The sequence below is a fragment of the Tamandua tetradactyla genome, chromosome 5 (assembly GCF_023851605.1).
Source record: "Tamandua tetradactyla isolate mTamTet1 chromosome 5, mTamTet1.pri, whole genome shotgun sequence".
Lineage (NCBI taxonomy): Eukaryota > Metazoa > Chordata > Mammalia > Pilosa > Myrmecophagidae > Tamandua > Tamandua tetradactyla.
In genome coordinates this window covers 147738785-147760527 of record NC_135331.1, presented here as the reverse complement: position 1 = coordinate 147760527, position 21743 = coordinate 147738785, and the positions used below count along the sequence as shown (strand labels likewise).

The 21743-nt window shown below is 35.2% G+C and overlaps 1 protein-coding gene across 5 annotated transcripts in view; it reads left to right on the top strand.

The window, feature by feature from the left end:
• MAP3K7 (mitogen-activated protein kinase kinase kinase 7) overlaps positions 1-13800 on the top strand; it is a 116175-nt gene extending 102375 nt beyond the window's left edge. For 4 of the 5 annotated variants that reach the window (XM_077162424.1, XM_077162423.1, XM_077162425.1 and 1 more), the window contains 3 exons: positions 7422-7483; positions 8731-8846; positions 10712-13800. In XM_077162424.1, coding sequence (XP_077018539.1) covers positions 7422-7483; positions 8731-8846; positions 10712-10892 — 359 coding nt within the window. In that variant the 3' untranslated portion in view covers positions 10893-13800. The remainder of the gene's footprint in view (positions 1-7421; positions 7484-8730; positions 8847-10711) is intronic. The other variant, XR_013176292.1, reaches the window with a different exon arrangement.
• The last annotated feature ends 7943 nt before the right edge of the window (positions 13801-21743 follow it).

The following is a 21743-nucleotide window of genomic DNA, read 5'->3' as shown; positions in this document are numbered from 1 at the left end:
ATATTTATGTTCACTTATTCATGTCATTACTATAACATTTACAGAAGCAAACATTATGCCTTAATTTATATTTTTACATTACTAATATAAAATATTTAGCAATAAATTTTGACTATTGAGACAGAATGCTTTTCCCTCTGCATTTTTCCCCAGACATTAAGCAGGTACTTTTTTTTTTTTAATTAGAAAAGTTGTGCCAAAAAATAATGCAGAAAAGACAGAGTTCCCAACACAATCAACTCTCCCCCCCTCCCCCCCATTATTTGCGCTTTGCATTAGTGTGGTGTCTTTGTTTCTTTTGTTTTGTATGGTATATGGTAGGGGTCACATTTCATTCTTTTTGCCATGTGACTGTCCTGTTATTGTAACACCATTTGTTGAATTTCTTGTTGTTTGTTATTGTTTTCATAGTTTTTTGTTGTTCTTGTTGTTTTGGGGAAGTGCATGAGCTGGGACTCCCTAATGGCGGGTGAGAATTCTACCACTGAACGACCCTTGCACCCTTGGTACCTTTGTTATAATTGGTGAAAGACTATTATTCTAATTGTACTATTAACTACATTAGGGTTCACTCTTTATGTTATACAATCCTATAGTTTGTTCTTTTTTAATTTTTATACCGGTAACGTATATGCAACCTAAAAGTTCCTCTTTTAACTACATTCCAGGATATAATACAGTGGTGTTAATTACATTCCCAACATTGTTCTACCATCACCCATCCTTTACCAAAACTTTTTTATCCACCCAAATAGAAATTCTGTACCAATTAAGCATTAATTCCCCATTCCCTACCCCCAACCTGGACCCTGGTAATCCTGCGTTCTAGTTTCTGACTCTATGGATTTTAAGCATATATTTTGAAGATAGTTTGGTTGGAATTTTTACCATTAGGAAGCATATTGTATGTATTCTTGATAATTCAATCTGTGGTTTTCCTATTATGATCCTTCCTTCTGGATGAAAATAGTTAAAATCATTTTTTTAAGTAACTAAAATCAGCAAAATGGTAAAATCATCATCATTAGTATCCTCATCTCAGTCTTTTGTTTGACAGACACAAGTTAATTATGTATCTTAGTGAGAAAAATAAATGCTGATTGTTTAATGCTTTGAATCCTTACCGACAGTCACTTTGAATCCTTAACGGCAGGCAGAATTTATTTCAATTACAAAAGTATTCTATCAAATAGACCTCAAGAAGTTTGTTAAAGAGTTATAAAAACTCCCGACATTAATAACTTAACTAGTCACAATATTAGTATTAAAATCTACCTATCCATAGGTAGTGATGGGATAGTTTTATTATAGACAAATAGAAATTGATGTGTCAAACTGGAATTGACTTTTCTGTATCATTAACAGAATACGTTGGTGCACACTCAGTCATATACGCCTATAGAAATTATTGTCAGAGGCAGGAAAGATGATCTCTTATACCTTGAGAATATAACGATTTGGAATTCTATATAAGATCAATTGTGTTATTAATAGTGGCATTTAAATTGAAAGTCCAAAGTTGGCTTTGTGTCTACCCAACTGAAATACTGCTTAAATATATTTATGGATTTTTGGCATGGTTTAATCAAGTTTATAATTTAATTTAAAAAATTAACCTGGTTTTTCTTTGTGTTATATAAAATAGAACTATGTCTAGACAGAGTTTATTCTCTCTAGTTTTAGAAAGTTCCAATTTAGTGGTGAAAGAAATTCTTTTTTCTTCCCTAGGACAGCCTATGCTCGGCTTGTCCAGAATATTCACCATTCTCACATGTTCAGAATTCATCATAGATGTTCTTCACGTCTGTGTTAGAAACAGAAATTCTCTTGCCGTATATTTATCATTAACATTTAGATATCACTCTTTTGGTTCCTGAACCCTCTGGTAAGAGAGTACTCTTCAAAACCATACATTTGGTCTGGATCTGTCATTCGACATGACAGAGCTTCCTGGCTTCAGTCTAGACTAATCGAGACATACAAGTCCATATGTGGCAGGTTATGAATTCGTGAGAACAAAGTCAAAACCCTCTTAATTACTTCTCACTGAACTGCTGTATTTCCACTTCATATATTCTCAATATTCCCACCTCATCTCTCTTTTTTTTTTATTCTGATACCAAAAATGTCACAAGATACCAATAATTAGAAATCTTCCCAAGGCCCTTGCAGTAATATCAATTGAATTTTGTCTTTGCCACACATATTGCAAATCTGTGGTTATCGTTTTTAAATGACTTTTAATACAATTTTAATCACTGAGAGTTTGGTTTACAGTTAATTAGGTCCAGTTTTGCATTATATCTAAGAAAAGTATTGAGAAGCTAATAAAATAACTAACTGGAAAGAGTTAAGTAAAGACTTTTTCTTTGAAGGCTCACTGGCCCAGGAATAAATTAAGGGCATATATACATAAGTTAAAAAAAAATTGTGGATCTTGACAAACAAACATACAAATATACATAAGTTAAAACAACCTAGTTAATTAGATTTTTTAAATATAAAAGAGGAGAGGTTTCTGTATATTTTCGTAGAAAAATAAGACGCATAAATATTTGGTAACTATAGCAGATGATGAGCGCTCTTTCATTTCAATTTATAATATAATGGGGTTAAAAACAGATATACATACCTAAGAAAATATAGTGAAAACAATACCTAAACCCAGTAGAGGGAGCCACAGAGGGAGAAAAAAGCTCATGCTGGAGTTTTTCCCATACTTACTTTACAATGACATAGAAGTATAAAACAGGGCACATTGCTTGCAGTGATTACATTACATTAAAAATAAACTCATCATGCTTTATAATAAAGTAATGCATGTGCTGTATAAACTGAGTGTTTTAATAGTTAAAGAAAAATCAATAATATAAAACCTGGCATAATCCATAACTTCCACAAAAATAATGAGATTTATTCTTTAGTCATAAAGCAGAAAGGAAAAGAAAGCATTCCATGTGAAGGGAATGCATTCTTAAAGAATATGAGATGATAGTAAGTGTTGTGTTTTGTGGGCCAGAAAAGAGATTTCACCTAATTTAACCAAACCAGTATGGCCCTTGACATTCAGGGGAAAAGGTTAGACTTGATCAGCAATTGAGACATTACAATAGCAAACTTGCTATCTTGAAGTCAATTACTGCTATTAGATACTAGAAGCTGGATTTCAATTTAGGTATAACTGAGAAAGTGAAATCCCACTTCTTGGTTTTAAGGAAAACATGAAATTCAATAAAGGACCTTAAATTCCTCACCATGGAAGCACTTTAATTTCATAGCAGAATCCTTGGCTTTTTCTCCCATCCCCAGAATACTGTGAAACGTTGATATATCAAACTTAATTCTAATACATATTACATGCAGGGTGTGATATAAGATATATCAAATATCAAAAACTTAAGAAAGAATAAAAGGATTGAAAATGTTAAATTGAAGGAAATCTTTTAAGACACTTCATTAATTTTTCCTGTAAAATTAGTGGTAAATTATTTTGAATGATTTTAAGCTTTGTAGAAAGCAGTGTTTCTTGGGAGTATAGTTTGACTACTGTTAGAGGTGGGAAGAGGGTAGTCAAAGAGATAACAAATTAAATTCTTGTTTAGCCACCTCAGGAAAACATTTGTGTTAGTAGGAAAACATTTGTGTTAGTATATATGATTTAAGGCTTTATTAAGCAATACTTTATCCTTCTCTTTTGCACCTCAGTGTCTCATAAACATTGCTTTTTTAATCTGAAATCCAAACTTGATTATTTAAAATTGCCTGTTCCTTTCTAATTCTCCATTTAGGATTAATAATAATAGCATAATGATAACCATCATGATCATGTGTTGAGTGCTTACCATATGCTATTACTGCATGTTGTTCCTTACGTGCATTATCTGTCTCATTTGGTCCGATTTAACTTGGCTTTTGGAGTTATTTGAAAGCACATTCCCAGTGTCTTTAAAATACACAAACTAGAATATCATGCACACAAACTAGACTATCGGACAGCAGTACATTAGGAGGTGACCAAACCATCAAATTGTCTTAGGTTTTATTAGATTGAATGTAGTGCCTCTGCTGTCATCCTGACCTTGCCTTTATCTGCATCACTCCTTAAAGGAACTACTTGTCAGAAAAAGGGCTTACCTTTTTCATACAACTCATTTATTTTCTACTCACAATGGAAAACACCTACTTCTCAAATTGCAAGGCTGTGTTATTTCAGTTATTCTGCTTACTTCTCAAACTGTTCTGCATAAATGTTGCTTTTGGGACAAGACCATCCCATGCTCCTGATCCAAGTGACTCTGGCAGTTGTGCCTCTTTTGAACTACAAACCAAACCGTCCAAATAGTTTGATAAAAATGATTGGTTATTTGAATTAAACCAATTTAACTACTTTTGGCATTACATTGAGCCACAATTCTAAACCTCTTTGTTTTTGTACTGTTCTTATGTATAATATACTCCCATCAATGACATTTCTCATTTTCTGCAGTGATTCTCATGGGAAGGAACAGGATCAGGGTGTGGGGATCACATTAGATTCTTTATCAGTTGAAAATGGTTCATTGGAACAGTCTGTATCACTTACTTTTTCTCTTTCCTCATTAAGAAACACTGATATTAACTACATCTAAAGATCTGAATGAAGCTGATCTGGTTAGGACTATTAAATCAAAATACTGGGTAAAGGATGATATGGCCCATATTTTCAAACTTCAACCTCTGTGAGACCAAAGGGAGAGATGTTTATTTGATGTAAAATTTATATTTTGGGTAGCACATTATCTAATTTAACAGTTATGGTCAGTCTACTTGAACACCATAACAACATGGAATCTTGAATAGGGCATGAGAGCTTGTTGGTTTATACAAGTTAGTGTGATGCCCCAGTAGATCCCAGAGTAACTTGGGCAGAGAATAAAAACGTGTTCTCAGAGTCCCCTTGAAAGACTGGAGAGAAAGGAAGAAATATTCAACTTCCCCATCTGGGGAATTCTTGATATTCTCACAAGCAGTGCGGGCAACCGATTCAATAGGCTGAGCCCTCAATCTTGGGGCTTGCTCTGATGAAGCTTAATCCTGCAGAGGAGAAGCTAAGCCTACTGATAATTATGCCTAAGTGTCACCCCAGAGAACCTCTTTTGTTGCTCCAATGTGGCCACTATTTCTAAACCAACTTGGCAGGTGAACTCTCTGCCCTCCCCCACTACGTGTGACATGACTCCTAAGGGTGTAAATCTCCCTGGCAACATGGGATTCCACTCCAGCTGGGACCTGGCATAGGAATGAGAAAGCCTTCTTGACCAAAAGGGGGAAGAGAAATGAAGTAAATAAAGTCTCAGTGGCTGAGAGGTTTCAGAGTCAAGAGGTTATCCTGGAGCTTATACTTAAGCATTAAATAGAATCCCCTTTTTAATTTATGGTGTATTGGAGTGGCTGAAGGGAAATACATGAAACTATTGAAAAATGTTCCAGTAGCCTTGATTCTTGAAGAAGACTGTATGACTATATAGCTTTTACAGTGTCTGTGTGATTGTGAAAACCCTGTGTCTGATGCTTCTTCTACCCAAGGTATGGACAGATAAGTAAATAAATAAATAATAATAGAAAGCAATTAAATAATAGGGGGAGTTAAAGGGTAAAAATTAAGTAGATTGAGATACTGGGGGTAAGGGGTATGGGATATATGAGTTCTTTTTTCTTCTTTTTATTTTTCTGGAGTGATTAAAATGTTCTAAAACTGATCATGGTGAAGAATACACCACCATGTGATGATATTGTGAGCCATGGATTGTATAATGAGGTTGGGCTGTATGTGTGTGGATATTTCTCAATAAGAATATTTTTAAAAAAGAAATATTGATATTAACAGAGTTGACACAGCTTGATAGTGTGACACAGCTTGATAGACCTTGCATGATGTAGAAAAAAAAGGAAAATGGGTTTCTTTATCTAAGGTTAGTTAAGATAGAATGTAAAGTATATAGTTCTCATGTCACTGTTTTTGTTTGTTTTAATAAACGGGGGCTCACAAGCATTAATATATTAGAGTCTATTCCTTTTATAGCCATCTTAAATTAGGTATGAGAGTATGATTGCATTCTGATTTCTGGCAACTAGCTGTCCTCTGTTTACCTTTTTTGTTGTTGTTTTTTATTTTCTCTGTTTACCTTGAATAGGACATGAGATTTTGTTAGTTTGTCCAGAGTGATACCCTGATAAAGCCCAGAGTGATTTGAACAGTGAATAAAAAAGTATTTGCAAAGTCCCCTTCGGGGAATGGTGAGAAAGGGTGAAAATTCAACTTCCCCAAGTTGAATTCTTGATATTCTCACAAGCAGTTTGGACAACCAAAGCTATAGGCTGAATCCCCAATCTTGGGGTTTGTTCATATGAACCTTAACCCCACAAAGGATAGGTCAAGCCTACTTAAAATTAGGCCTAAGAGTCACCCCCAGGAGACCCTCTTTTGTTGCTCAGATGTGGCCTCTCTCTTCAGCCAACACAACAAGCAAACTCACCACCCTTCCCTTGTCTGCATAGGACATGACTCCCAGGGGTGTGGACCTTCCTGGCAATGTGGGGCAGAAATCCTGGAATGAGCTGAGACTCAGCATCAGGGGATTGAGAAAACCCCTAGAATGAGCTGAGACTCAGCATCAGGGGATTGAGAAAATCTTTTCGACCAAAAGGGGGAAGAGTGAAATGAGACAAAATAAAATGTCAGTGGCTGAGAGAGTCCAAACAGAGTCGAGAGGTTATCCTGGAGGTTATTCTTATGCATTAAATAGACATCACCTTGTTAGTCAAGATGTAGTGGAGAGGCTGGAGGGAACTGCCTGAAAATGTAGAGCTGTGTTCCAGTAGCCAAAAGATGATTGTATAATGATATAGCATTCACGGTGTGACTGTGTGATTGTGAAAACCTTGTGTCTGATGTTCCTTTTATCTACCTTATCAACAGATGAGTAAAACACATGGAATAAAGATGAATAATAGGGGGAACAAATGTTAAAATAGATTTAGATTGAAATGCTGGTGATTGATGGGGAGAGTGGTGGTAGGTATGATATGTATAAATTTTTTTCTGTTTTCTTTTACTTTTTCTGAATAGATGCAATGTTCCAAGAAATGATCATGATGATGAATATGATATTGTGAATTACTGATTATATATGTAGAATGGAATGATCAAAAGTTAGGAATGTTTGCGTTTGGTGTTTTTTGGTATTTTAAAAAAAATTTTAATTAGTAAAAAAATTCATATACTGCTCTAGTATTTTTTCATTATCAGTAATAATAGCTTTTATTTTACAAGTTATTTGTCTTAGGAAGAAATATATACCAATATCTCATGCATCCCTTCTTGCTTTTTGTTTATAGTTATTTATGACAGAAAATAAATAAAAGATATGCTTGAATTCCAGATACCAATGGATCAGATAACTCTATCCCAATGGCTTATCTCACACTGGATCACCAACTACAGGTAAAGAAGTACTTCGTTAATGAATGTTTACTTTTTCCTTCTTAGAGAGTTTATCTTTCAAGCTGACTATTGTGTTCTATCTATTATTGTATATTCATTTATGCTTCTAGTGGACCTCTTTAAACTTTTTAGATCAGGTTAAAATAAATGATTCTATCAATTAGGTTAGATTTTAAATTGTCCTAAACATCTTACACACCTTTCATATCTTAGACTGCTAAGCATATCATTTCACTCTTTAATTTTAGGTTCTTAAAATAAAAACTTCTATAAGTTCATTCCTGTTTAATGTATTTTGTGATATATTCTTATTTTCATATTGACTGAAAATATAATACACTTCAGTGCCTCAGGAGGATGAAAGCTGTGAACATCTTTGGTAAAACAGAAACAGTTCAGCAACCCAAAGTGTACCACCAGAAACTAAGAGCACTCTAGACATTGTTCCCTTTAACAACTAAAGTTTAAACAGCAAGTGTAGATGAATGGTAGCACAACATTGTGACATAACTAGCAGAACTGAATTATATGTTTGAATGTGGTTAAAAGAGGAATTTTAGGTTGTATATATATTAAATGTAAGTTTTTTTAAAAATTGATGGTACTGCACAACACAGGGAACCCTAAGTTAAACCATGGACTATAGTTAAAAGTATAATTGTAAAAATGTACTTTTATCACTTGTAACATGTGTTCCAGACCATTGCAAGGTGTTAATAATGGGGTGACATAAGAGAACCCTGTATTTTATGCATGCTTTTTCTGTAAATCCACAATGTCTCTAATAACAAAAAAAAAAAATGATGTGGATTTACATCTGACCACTGTAGGGTCAGAGGAAAGAATGGGTCAATGATACAGTGCACTACAATAGGTTCATAATTTTTCTGCTTCTTAGGTGAGGGACAAGAAGTTGAGGGAGTTTCTCCTTTATTTTCTCTGCAAGCTAGGAGGTAAGATACCTAAATTTGATAGAGGTAGTAGTGAGGTAGTGGCGTAAATTACTTGAGGAAAACAGTGAAGTTTATAAATGTATGCAAAGAAAAAAAAAACAGCAAGTGTAAATTTAAGTTCTGAGTTAATTCTGACAAGGAAACAGTGGGATTTTCTAGGACATGGTTTACCACTTATTTTTAAAAGATCGCTACTTTAGTACTATAAAAATATATTAAAGTCTCGGTCTGTCTCGACTCTCATCTTAGCTAGATATTGAAATTTTATGTTTTAACATTCTGACTTATTTTCAGCCTCTAGCACCATGCCCAAACTCCAAAGAATCCATGGCAGTATTTGAACAGCATTGTAAAATGGCACAAGAATATATGAAAGTTCAAACAGAAATTGCATTGTTATTACAGAGAAAGTAAGTTATATTTTATGAATAAAGGCAAAAATATATAAGTATTTTGAGTTTGAAATTTTTGTGATACAATATAAAATTGTTTGAAGACATGAGAATTTTGCACTATTTAGAGTGTGTTATTATTAAGCATGTTTCCAATTTAGAGATTTTATATATGTACATGTTTGTTTTGAACACCTTTTGGCTATTTTTCACACAAACACTCAACCCTTTTGACTGTGTAAGATTATATTAGTACTAAGGACAATAAACTGGTGCTGTATAATTTTGTGTTTTATGTCCTTTTAGAATTTTAAGGTTAAAAACAGTTTAGATTTGTTGTATAAAGAGTTATTGTTTTCTTGGACACAGTAAAATATGATTTATTTACTATGTTCAATTGTGCTTTATCTAAGGAAAATTTTTCTAAACATAATTTTCCAGGTGTGTGTTTAAAGAGTAGAAATACTTATAAAGATTTGTTTCATACCTGGTATGACTATTTTCCTGGGGAGTTCTATATCCATCGTGTTTTTCTGAGAGTTTTTAAAGAAATACAGTCCGTTTTCCACATTGCTTCATTCCCAGTTCTTAAAAATTCTTTTAATTTTCTTAAGCATGTCACTCATGAAATATTATACATATAAACCTGATTTGTGGTGATAACCAGAATGAAGTATTATAGGAGAAAAACATGGCAACTCTAAGTGTATATGGTGTTGCTTATTTTAATTTTAACCAAAATAAATGAAAATTCTTGTTTTCTGAAGTAACTAGTAAAAAGTTTTCTGTTTCTCTTCAAAAAAAGAAATATAAAGAAAATAAGCTTCAACACAAGTTACTGATATAAAAGTTTAAATGAATTCAACTTGGTATCTTAAAGGTAAGAAAAGTAGAACTAGATAGGTAACAAGATACTACAGTCTGTACATTTTAGAACTGGAAGTTTTAGAAGTATCGAAATGCTTTGACTATGTTTAGCAAACAAATCTGTATTTCTTATTTCACATACTTAATCTATACTGATGTTTCACATCCTAATCATTTAAAATAGGAGATCTATGCTGGAGAAAAACAAATAGAGGAATGGAGGGGAGGATATGAAAACTATGATGGTTTGAATCCATTTTAGATACTTGCTTTAAATGAGGAATTATGATTAAGAAGTTATTTTATTTGAGGGCTTTTCATTCATTATTCAGTTATAGTCAATAAGCTCACTTGAGGAGCTAATCCTTAGTAGCCCTTTCAAATAAAAGGGGCTTAGAGTTTAAGAAGTTCACTAGCCTGTAAAAGACTGATTGGATATTCCCTGATAATGTTTGCAAAAGTGAGTGTTTTAAAAGCTGTACTTTGTATTATTTCCACAGTTGTAAAATAAGAGAGACTTAAGTTGGAAAACATCTCTTTTAATTAGCTTATAAATGTTCTAATACCTACAGTTATGTACTATAGTTTAAGAAGAGTATGACTTCAGAATATGAGTATGACTTCAGAATATGAGTATAACAGCAGAATGTGAATGATTAAAAACTTCATGTTATTTTCCAGTAGCTGGTAGAGCCTCTTCTGGCCTTTTATTTCCCCAACCTAGTTAAAAAAGAGGTAATAAATGATATTTTCTGAAGCTTTTATTGTATCATTTTATCTGTTTCTCTAATTATCTAATTACAGTTGCTTATTAAAAGGATTATGGTCTTTGTATGGTTATACTAGAAGGATGGACTAGTTTCCTTTCCGCCCATAATTAGATTTGAGTAGTATACTTAAGATGCATAATGATAGATCCTGAATAAAAGTGTTAACTAATTGAGCTTTCATTATCAGCTAGTAAGGTATGACTTTCCCATCGTATGTAATATTTATTATGTGGTATTTGTTTTTAGGCAAGAATTAGTTGCAGAACTGGACCAGGATGAAAAGGACCAGCAAAATACATCTCGTCTGGTACAGGAACATAAAAAGCTTTTAGATGAAAACAAAAGCCTTTCTACTTATTACCAGCAATGCAAAAAACAACTAGAAGTCATCAGAAGTCAGCAGCAAAAGCGACAAGGCACTTCATGATTCTCTTGACCTTTAAATTTTAAAATATGCAAAGAAAGACTTGTTTTTTCAAAGGAAAGAAAAACCCTTATTATGACAGTTCACGAGTATTAGCTTTTTGGCGTGTTCTGAATGCCAGCTGCCTGTATTTGCTGCATTTGTTTCATCAATATTTGGCTATTCTCATGGTGGACGTGCAATTCACCTGTCTCGTTGCATAACATTGGGGCATCTGTGACTTGAATAAGCAGCAGTTCTCAACTTCAGAACAGATGCTGGAAACTGTGGCTGTATGTGCATGCTCATTGCTTGAAAACTAGGCTAACAAAAATGGAATATCAAACCGGCTGCTATATGCAAACATCGTCTTTTTTCCGTATTAGAGGTGGAACCTCAAGAATGATTTTATTCTTGTATGTCATCTCAAAAAAATAATAATTTTATTCCAAAAGATAGTATATACCAAGGAAAGACAGGGTATTATAGTTCTAGAAAAATTGGTGGTACCTCACAGAAATATAGAATCTTTAAGAATAGTCCCGTAAGGGCCTTGATGCCAGCATCCTTGGATTAATATTGAACTCAGTTCCATCCATAAAATATTTAAAGGTAAGTGGCGGCTGCTGTATTTAATGAAATCAATTTTACCTGGTTTCACTAGACTAGGATCTGATTATGATACATTGAACAAAATGGAACTCTTTTTTTTTTTAAGGGGCAAAAATTTTTAATTAATTCTGTGATTGTGTGTTTGTGTGTTGAAAGCTTTTTTGACTTTAATATTAATCTCTTAAGTGAAATTAAAAGGCAAAGAACATGATCCAGCTTAAATGATCATTCCTTCTTGTAATGATTATTGGATTGTTTTACTGTATATTTGAAAAACTGAAGAGAAATAATGGAAAATGGAAGTAATTGCCCCAACTGAAAGGTTCAGGCTTAGATTTCTTAAGACTAAATGAGTAATAAAGCTGGCAAATCAGGAGCAGTTAGTAAGGAAGTTAAAGAATTAAATATAAATTCATCAAGTATCCTACGTATCCTAGATATTTGAATAATTGATTTTCTTTACAATCCCATCCTCGAATACCTGCTGCCTTTCAACATTTTTAAGAGAACATTTGAACACTTATAGAGAGAAATTTTATATTGTTAACAGTAACTTTGCTACCAACTTGAAAATAGCTTAAAAGTAATAATAAAACTTCATGGAAATAATAGACCTTATAAGCTTTATTTTTTCAGTTCATATTAAAATAAATTACCTTTTGATACCAGCATAAGATATCTTTTAAATAAGGAGGTCATCAACCTTGTTTTTAATAGCATTAATGTTTTATGAAGAGAAAATAAAAAGTGAAAGCATAATTGCTATGATTGTTCAAGTTATATCATGGCTGTATAATAGTTTTGTTCTATTTCTGATAAGCAAATTGGTCTAAGAAGTTAGCAGAATTTTCTTTAAAATGCTAAAGCAAGTAAGTTTTTCATCCATTATTTTTTCTTCCTCCCGCTGAGTTTCATAATGTATTCTTTGTGTATACAGCAAATAAAGGTAAAGGACAGTTTGTATTAAACTTTGTCATTTTTAGTCTTCAAAATCTGCTATTAGAAAGCTTTTGGGAACTAAATGTCTTCCATCACTTCATTTAAATAAAAGGGTTTTCATTCCCAGATAATTTCATTACCTAGTTGAACTGATATTGGGCTCAATATATTAATAGTAAAATAAAATTGGCACAGAAAGTAACTATAGACTAAGGACGAGCATAATTCATCCAGAGTATTGCTTCTTGCATGTACATGGCACTCCACTAGAAGGGACTTAGTCAATGTTTAGAGGTTTTTCTAATATCTCAGCACATGAGAAAATCCAAGCTTGGATGCCAAGGCTTGATATTCTCATTAGGACTTAGCATTATTGATTTCAGATTTTTTTTCTAGTCATCAGTGTATATATGCTGTATCATAGCACTTAAAGGGAAATTTTGTTATTATTATTACATACAGTCACTTCATAAATATAGCTGAATAGGTAAATGGAAGAAAATAATAGTTTTAAGTCATGGTACCAAATGCCAAAGGCTGTTGAACAGTTGCTTGTTTGTTTACAGTAAGTTCCTTGGGATTTTTTATATTGTGCTTGTTCTGGACTTTGAGTGTAGTTCAGCCTCATTATGCTTTTAGGTAATTAAATTGCCCATCTCACACTTTTTGAATCCTATTCTCCTTGGTGATAGGAGAAAACTATACCAGGGATAATTGAAATATCCACAGCCAATTTCATCAGTGTACTTACCCATCAAATCTTTAAATATATTAACAAGGCGCCAACTAGTTATTAATTCTATTTTTACAATTTAACCCTTTTTTGGAGGGGATAGAGTAACAGGCAAGCAAGCAAGTGGCTAAAGGGCCCAAATCTAAGAAATTGACAGACAATCCCTGAACAAGGTACATTTTATTCTTGCCCCCAGGGAAAGAGAACAAAGCTTTTTCCTAATCTAGAGGAAAATACTCACTCCTCAGTAGGAAAAATAGATTTTTTAAGCCGAATAAAAACAGTTAAGAATATTTACCTTATTGCAATATAGCATATCGAAGAGATTTGTTTACAAATGTTTGACTATGTTTGCTGAAGTATTTTAGAATATTGAATATCTTTCATGTTCCTGGTTTCAGCTTTCTGCCTGTAGCCAGAGACCACAGGCCTTCGCTCCTTACCTGTATTTTTGTTTCTCTCTTTACATGTGTGTGGTTTTCAGCTGTCAACTCCTCTCTTCAAATGTAGTAAGTTCAATTTCTCCTATGTCATTTCAGATCATGTAATGTAAGATGATGTAATACAGATATTCTTATGCATATTATGTACTTGAAGGAAGCTTTTTAGATTTATTTTGTTTTTAATAAAACTCAGATTGTAATTCAATATTTGACATAAGAATGGTGAATGATTTATATTAACAGATAAGCTGAGAGGCGGTGTGCTCCAGCAATATGTTAATCTTACACAGGATCTAATAAAAACCAAAACATCAGTATTCTAATACTAAACACTATCATACCATAATTATGCTTTTTGAGTGGGTGGATAATTGGCCAGTCCAGACATCCTCTCCAACTCAAAATTTTTTGTTAAATGGGTACTCTTCACAGTTTTAGGAAATCCCAGTTTGCATGAAATACAACACGGGGTACATTGCTAAGTAAGTCTTATCACTAGAAAACTGATTTTCCTCTGTATGAAGTACTTATAATATTTCTAAGTTATATTAGGTATTTCATTCCTTTATCAACCTACTCCCTCACCAACCTACACATATGCGTACATTCTTAAGAGCTCTACCTTCATTTTGATAATTCCATCCATTCATTTACTCATTCTTTTTAACAGGGACATAGGCCAAGATGATAACTGTTGCTAATGCCAAGTTGCACGTCTTTTCAGTCATGTGGCAATTAAGTGCTATTCCCATTTTACAGATGAGGAAGCAGGTTGTTAGAGGTTAGGAAACTTGTTCCTGAATCTGCTTTTCCATCATCATCTGTTTTAGGCCATGCCTGAGAACTCTGGCTGTTATCAGGCCATTATGTGAAGATGAATAGGAAAAAAATTAAAATTGAACAGTGAACAGATAAATAGAAACATGAGGTAGCTTCTAGCTAGTAAACTCAGCTAGATTGACCACTCTGTTGAAAACATCAAAGTCAAGATTGAGACCCACATGTGTGTCTTTTAAACCCAAATCTATGCTCTAAACAACTTTGCTATTGTTATGGATTGAATCCTGTTCCCCAAAGGACACGTTCAAGTCCTAACCCCAGATGCTGTGGAGGTGAGCTCATTTATAAAGAGAATCTTCAAAGGTCCTATTAAGTGAGGCTAAACTGATTCAAGGTGGGCCTTAAGCCAATATGACTAGAGTCCTCATAAGCAAAGGAAATTTGGACACAGTGGTAGGAGTGAAGAGACAGAAATCACCACATGATGAAGGCAGAGTTTGTGTTATGGATTGCCACAAGCTACCACCAGAATACAATACACTTTGGAAAAAGCATGGCCTACCTTGATTTTGGACTTCTGGCCTATAGAGCTGTGAGACAATAAATTCTCATTATGTAAGCCAACCAGTCTGTGGTATTTCTTATTACAGCCCTGGCAAACTAAGAAACTGTACTGTATTTTGAAATATTCATGATGTTCTGAAGTGCTTCAACTTTCCTATACTTACTTATTGGGAATATGGGGTGTTTTCACTCCACTGCCCCCTCACCTGAAAGATATGTGCCAGAAATGGAAATATGAATAGTGGTATTGTGAGGCTTAGTCTAGAAAAACTTACTCTCTACCAAACAAGTGAGGCTTATTTTGGTCTTTTTATTTTGTCCTGCTTCTTGTTTTTTATTTGGGGTAAAATTTGTGAATAACTTTGACCTTACAAAATTCTTGAAACCACTTTTCAGTGAAGCTTTTCTGATAAATGAATGGTTATTTGCCTTTATCTGAGTATCATGATCCTTTTAAATTTGCAAGTAGTGAAATTCATTCTTTCTCCATAATTTAATGATCACTGGCATCTTATAGATGTCATATGGCCACAGGATAATTGCTTCGAAAGCACCAGAAAATTCCTGAGTAAATGCTGAATATTTATCTTCTGAAAAGCAAAAGTAATTTACAAAGTGGAATTACCTTTCAAACTTACTGTTTGATTTTATTTATGGATACCTGTTTTTTAGTTTTTAGAGAAATGACTATGATTGATTAATTCATTCACTAAATTCAAATTAGAAACTGGAGAAACCTGAAAATGAGTGTAACTTATTTTATTGTTGAAGAATAAATGGTGACATTTTCTCATCACACTCTCTAGAACCTACCTTTTGGCTCTAATCAATTTCCTACAAAGGTCCTTGACTAAATACCATCAAAGTGTGATACACTTCTTACTTGCAAAAATTGGTACCACTCTTCTTCATTTTGCATGCACCATGTTATTTTTTTTAGGATTGGAAATATGCCTTCATTTTATAAGCTGCAAATGAAGTTGATGAATCTAAAGGCATGCAATACATCTATTTTTGTACATTAGAGTTGTAATGCTATCAGTAAATTACTAGGCAACAGTCTTAAAATTCTTATTAAAGCCATGTTTTAATCAAAATTCATTTTTGTAAACGCAGAATAATGCCTATTCAATACTGCATGTTTGGATCTGTAATTAGATCATCTCCCTGGAGATGTAACCCAATCAAGAGTGATTGTTAAACTGGATTAGGTGACAACATGTCTCCAACCATTTGGATGGGTCTTGATAAATTTCTGGAGTCCTATAAGAGAAAAAAAATTTTGGTGAATGAAGGCAGTTCAGAGAAAGCAGAGCAGAGCGACATAGCCACAAGAAGCAGAGTCCACCAGCGGGCAACCTTTCTAGATAAAGAAGGAAATAGCCTCCAGGGGAGCTTCATGAAAGAGGAAGCCAGGAAAGAAGCTAGCAGATGATGTCGTGTTCACTATGTGCCCTTCCAGATGAGAGAGGAACTCTGACCATGTTCACCATGTGCCCTTCCACTTGAGAAAGAAACCCTGAACTTCATCGGGCTTCTTGAACCAAGGTATCTTTCCCTGGATGCCTTAGATTGGACATTTCTATAGACTTGTTTTAATTGGGACATTTTCTCGGCCTTAGAACTGTAAACTAACAACTTATTAAATTCCCCTTTTTAAAAGCCATTCTGTTTCTGGTATATTGCATTCTGGCAGCTAGCAAACTAGAACAGATTTTGGGACTAGAGAGTGGGGTGCTGCTGCTGTGATTTGCAAATGCTAAACATGTTGGAACAGCTTTTTAAATGAATAAGGGGAAGATTCTGGAACAGTTGTGAGAAGTTTGATAGAGAAGGCCTAGAATGCTTTGAAGAGACTGTTGGTAGAAATGTGAACTCTAAAGACACTTTTGATAAAGTCTTAGACAGAAATGAGGCATGTGTTATTATAGACTGGAAGGAAGATGAGCCTTGTTTTAAAATGACAGATAACCTGACAAAATTAGCTAGTGGCTTTGGCTGGAAGGGTGATTTTAAAAGCCATGAATGTGGATATTTAGCCGAAGAGATCTCCAAATTAAATGTTGAAAGTGCAGCCTGGTTTCTCCTCACAGCTTATAGTGAAATGAGACAGGAAAGAGATAAGCTGAGATCTGAACTCTTGGGTACAAAGAAACCAGAATTTGATGTTATGAAAAATTCTGTGCATCCAGGAAGGGAGACCGCAGAGAATAGTGCCCCACATGAGGTCTTGGCCAAATGTGAAACCATTCAGCCATTTCAGAGAAAGCCAGGATTGGACATGGAGTTATCCAGGAAGGATTTGTGGAAACTCCTTATGCCTGATGGGCATGATCCAAGGCTACTGCATAGAAAGCTGACGAAAAGTGCTTTGGGACCTGTATAAACAGAGCCTCTGCCAGTCTAGACTGGGGGATTCAGAGAAGGGACACATTGGAGGAAAAATAACTTCAGAGGCAAAACCATGGAGGCTGAGGTCTGAAGTTAAGAATCCTCAGGCCAGGATAGTGGACCCACCCAAGCACATGGAGAGAGTGAGTTTGCCCCATAGGCAGAGGATGGGCCTTCCACCTCGTTGCAGTGGAAGAGGCATGCCACCTCAGGCCTTGGAGAGGGTAAAGTACATTCCTTGGGGTTTGGGGAGAGCCTGGCTACCACCACATGGAGGGGTTGAGCATGTGCCCCGGAGATAGCAGAGAGCCTGGGTGCGGCCCCAATGCTAGTGGAGGGTGGAGCCGAGAAAAAGATGGTCTCCCCAGTGTCCCCCAAGGCTGTGTTCAGAGAGAGGCAGGCCTCTGCGTAGGCCTTTGGAAAGGGTGGGACTGCTGCTTTCAGAAGCCCCAAAGATAAATGACTCTCAGACTTGGAAATCTAATGGACTTTCCCCTGCAGGTTTTTGAAACCGTATGGGTCCGGTGACCCCTGTGTTTCTTCCTCCCTATGGAAATGTGTATATGTATCCTATGACTGTTCCTCCTTTGTATGTTAGCAGCAAATAATTTGTTCTGAGTTTTTATAGGTCCAGAGCCCAGAGGAAAACTTTGCCTTAGAACAGACCATGCCTGTAACTAACTTTAATAGGAATTAGTACTGTTTCTAACTTTGTATTTCATTTGTTTTGCTACTGAAATGGTTTAAGGATTTCTGATTTTTTATGAAATTAATGTATTTTGTATATGGGGAAAACATGTCTTTTTTAGGGTCCAGAGGGTGGAATGTGCTGGTTTCAAAGGATGTATGGACCCAAGAAAAGCTATGTTTTAATCAAAATCCATTTTCATAAAGGCAGAATAATCCCTATTCAATGCTGCATGTTTGAATCTGTAATTAGATCATCTCCTGGAGATGTAACCCAATCAAGAGTGGTTGTAAAGCTGGATTAGGTAACGACATGTCTCCACCCATTTGAATGGGTCTTGATGAATTTCTGGAGTCCTATAAAAGAGGAAACATTTTGGAGAATGAAGGTGATTCAGAGAGAGCAGAGCAGAACGACACAGCCACAAGAAGCAGAGTCCACTAGCCGGCGACCTTTGGAGATGAAGAAGGAAAATGCCTCCCAGGGAGCTTCATGAAACAAGAAGCCAGGAGAAGAAGCTAGCAGATGAAGCTAGCAGATGATGCCGTGTTTACCATGTGCCCTTCCAGATGAGAGAGGAACCCTGACTGTGTTCACCATGTGCCTTTCAGGCAAGAGAGAAACTCTGGCTGTATTCACCATGTACCCTTGCAGTTGAGAAAGAAACCCTGAACTTCATCAGCCTTCTTGAACCAAGGTATCTTTCCCTGGATGCCTTGGACATTTCTATAGACTTGTTTTAATTGGAACATTTTCTCAGCCTTAGAACTGTATACCAGCAACTTATTAAATTCCCCTTTTTAAAAGCCATTCCATTTCTGGTATGTTTCATTCCAGCAGCTAGCAAACTAGAATGCCATTCTTGGTTCCAAGGTTTATGTATAAAAGGCTTGGAAAGCAATAGAGATTTCCTTAGCTTAAAATGAACATTTCTTCTCCTTTAAGTTGTGTTTTCATCCATTTCAGAAAATACCATAATTTCAGTTCTCTAGACCATGTACACAACCTCCTTCTACTCATTAAGATGTAATTTGGTTCCTGCCCAAAATAATGACTTAAACAAGATAGCAGTTTTTTCTTTCTCATGTAAAAGGTCTGGAGCAATATAATTTCACTCTGTGTTGCAGCCACAGGAAAGGTGAAAAGAGCAAGGACAGTGCCACTCATTCCTATTCAGACACAGTCCATGGGTGCATGCACTTACACTCACATCCTTTGACCACACCATAGGCACATGGCTACCCCTAGCTGAAGGAAGGCTGAAAAATATATTTACCATGAGCAGCCATGGGCCTAACCTAACCTGGGGAGTTCAATTATGAATGAAGGGTTGAAAGGTTATAGGGGACAATGGACAGCCTCTGCCCTCCCTTGGGGAGGAAAGTAGGCTACTGCCTCCACTTCCTCTGTCTCCCTTCTCCCTGGTAATACTGGGAGTATAATGAAAAGCTGGCCTGTCATCAAAATGCACGAGCAACTTGCATTTTCATTAATGTCAAAATCTCATCAACATGGTATATACCTATTTGAAGATTTTCCTGTATTTACAATTGCTGTAGCTTGGAAAAATAAAGTGTCAGAATGTGTTTTAAGTTGGAATACTTTCATTTGAAACCAGACTTAAAGTAATTTAAATATTCAACAGACAGTTCCCCTTGGAAATGAAACTTTTGGGGAAGGAGCCCATTATGATATCTCAAATATTAAGAAAAAACAAAAAATTAACTTTAAGGGAAAAATATTTAACAAACTTGAGGAAATACAAAGGAAAAAAACAGTATATACTATGCTTTAGGCATTTCTTAAATGTTACTGATTTAAGAAGCTCAGTAGTGTTAAGCTAATAATTGTTGGACAACATTTCAAACCCAGGTCTTCTGAGCCTCAGCCCCTATATAAAACTCTTTTTAATTGGTTTAGAACTTGGAATTCATATTCTTGTAGATAAAATAAAGGTAGGGAAAGCTTGGTTCCTAAGCCCATTCACAAAAGTCCACTTGGTCCTTAATGAAAATGAAATAATGCCATTGAATGGAACAATTCCAACAAAAACTATTAGAGAAAAATGAAAATGATTAATGTCTTCAGATGTTGGCATTGTGATTTTTCCCTTTTAGAAATTCTTTTCCTTTTATTTTTGTGGGTACATTAAAAATAAGAACCAGGAGGGGAGAAAACCCTAACTATGTGGAAGAGGCATCCCACATGACATCTTGGACGGGACAGGAACCTAGTGACCTTTCCCATGGGCACAACAGTTGGAGCCCTTGCAAGCATCCATCAAGGGAACTTTTACCTTACCCACCCGCCCCCAGCCTGGATCCCTGCAGTTAAGGAAAGACTGATACGTGAGTATTCCAAAGGTACTCCATGGATTTGATGGGAATGAAGCACAGCCCCAGCAAGAGAGGTGTTGAGGATTTAATCATGCCCCCATAAAAATACATGCAAGTCTTAATCCACATTCCTGTGAGTGTTAATACATAAGTAAAAAAGACCTTTGAAGATATAATTATTAATTAGGATGTAGACTTATTTGTAATTAGGATCTTCAAAGACCTTATTTAGATGTCACCAACTTGAATCATGGTAGCCCTAAATCCATATGACTGGAATCCTTATCATGCAGAATAAATTTGGACACAGATAGAAGCCAGAAGTTAGTGGAAGTCAGAGGAGCAGAAGAGATTGCATGTGACAAAAGATTGCCTGAGCACTCTACACTCTGGGAAAAAGAAAGGCCTCGCCAATGCCTTGATGTTGGACTTCTAGCCTCCAAAACCAGCGGACAGCCCATTTTGTGTTATTTGTTATAGAAGCCCTGGCAAACTAAGGCGGGGTAAAAAAAAAAGAATGTAATTTTTTATTCCTTTAAAGGTTTTTTTAATTTAAAAAAATTACTCTGATGGCCACTATCTCAGAAATTCTGATTCAGAGAATAGCAAGTAGAGCCCAGGAATAGAAAACTCTCTCTTTCAGTTCCTCAAGTAATTCTGTTGCATAGTCAAGTCTGAGAACTACCTCCATTGCCTGGCAGGTAGAAAGAATATTATGATTATAAATTTCCTAAATCCCATCTAGTACTATGGAAGCTAAGAAAAATCAGAGAAAGGTCAAATTTGACATATTCCTAGGATTCACAAAAGGTGAGGGCATGGAGGTCTAAGTCTAAGATTAGTAAAGATGCAGAGAAAGTTTTCAAAAACTGAAAAAGCAACCCAAAATATTTTTAGATAAATGAAAGGATCTGGGATGGGGTGGGGGTGGGGGGAACTGCTTTTCTATTAGGGAAACCTGAACATAAAAAATTCACAAAGTTATTAGTATATGAACTTGGCCTTTTCCACCACTTCCATCCCTATGAAGGAAGCATGGAAAATAAAATTGAAATCAGAAATTATTTTAGAGGTATATATATATTACAACATCGAGCCAAAAAAAAAGTCAACATAATAGCCATTAAGCAGAGCTAAACAAATTATGATACATAAATTATAGTATAGCTACACAATATATCCATTAAAAGGTATGATAGAGCTGGCCACGGTGGCTCAGCAGGTAAGAGTGCTTGCCTGCCATGCCCGAGGACCCAGGTTTGATTCCCGGTGCCTGCCCATATTAAAAATAAATTAATTAATTAATTAAATAAAAGGTATGATATAGGTCTGTAATTAGTGTGAAACGCCATTCCGATAGGAATGAAGCATTTTTTTAAAAAAAGCCAT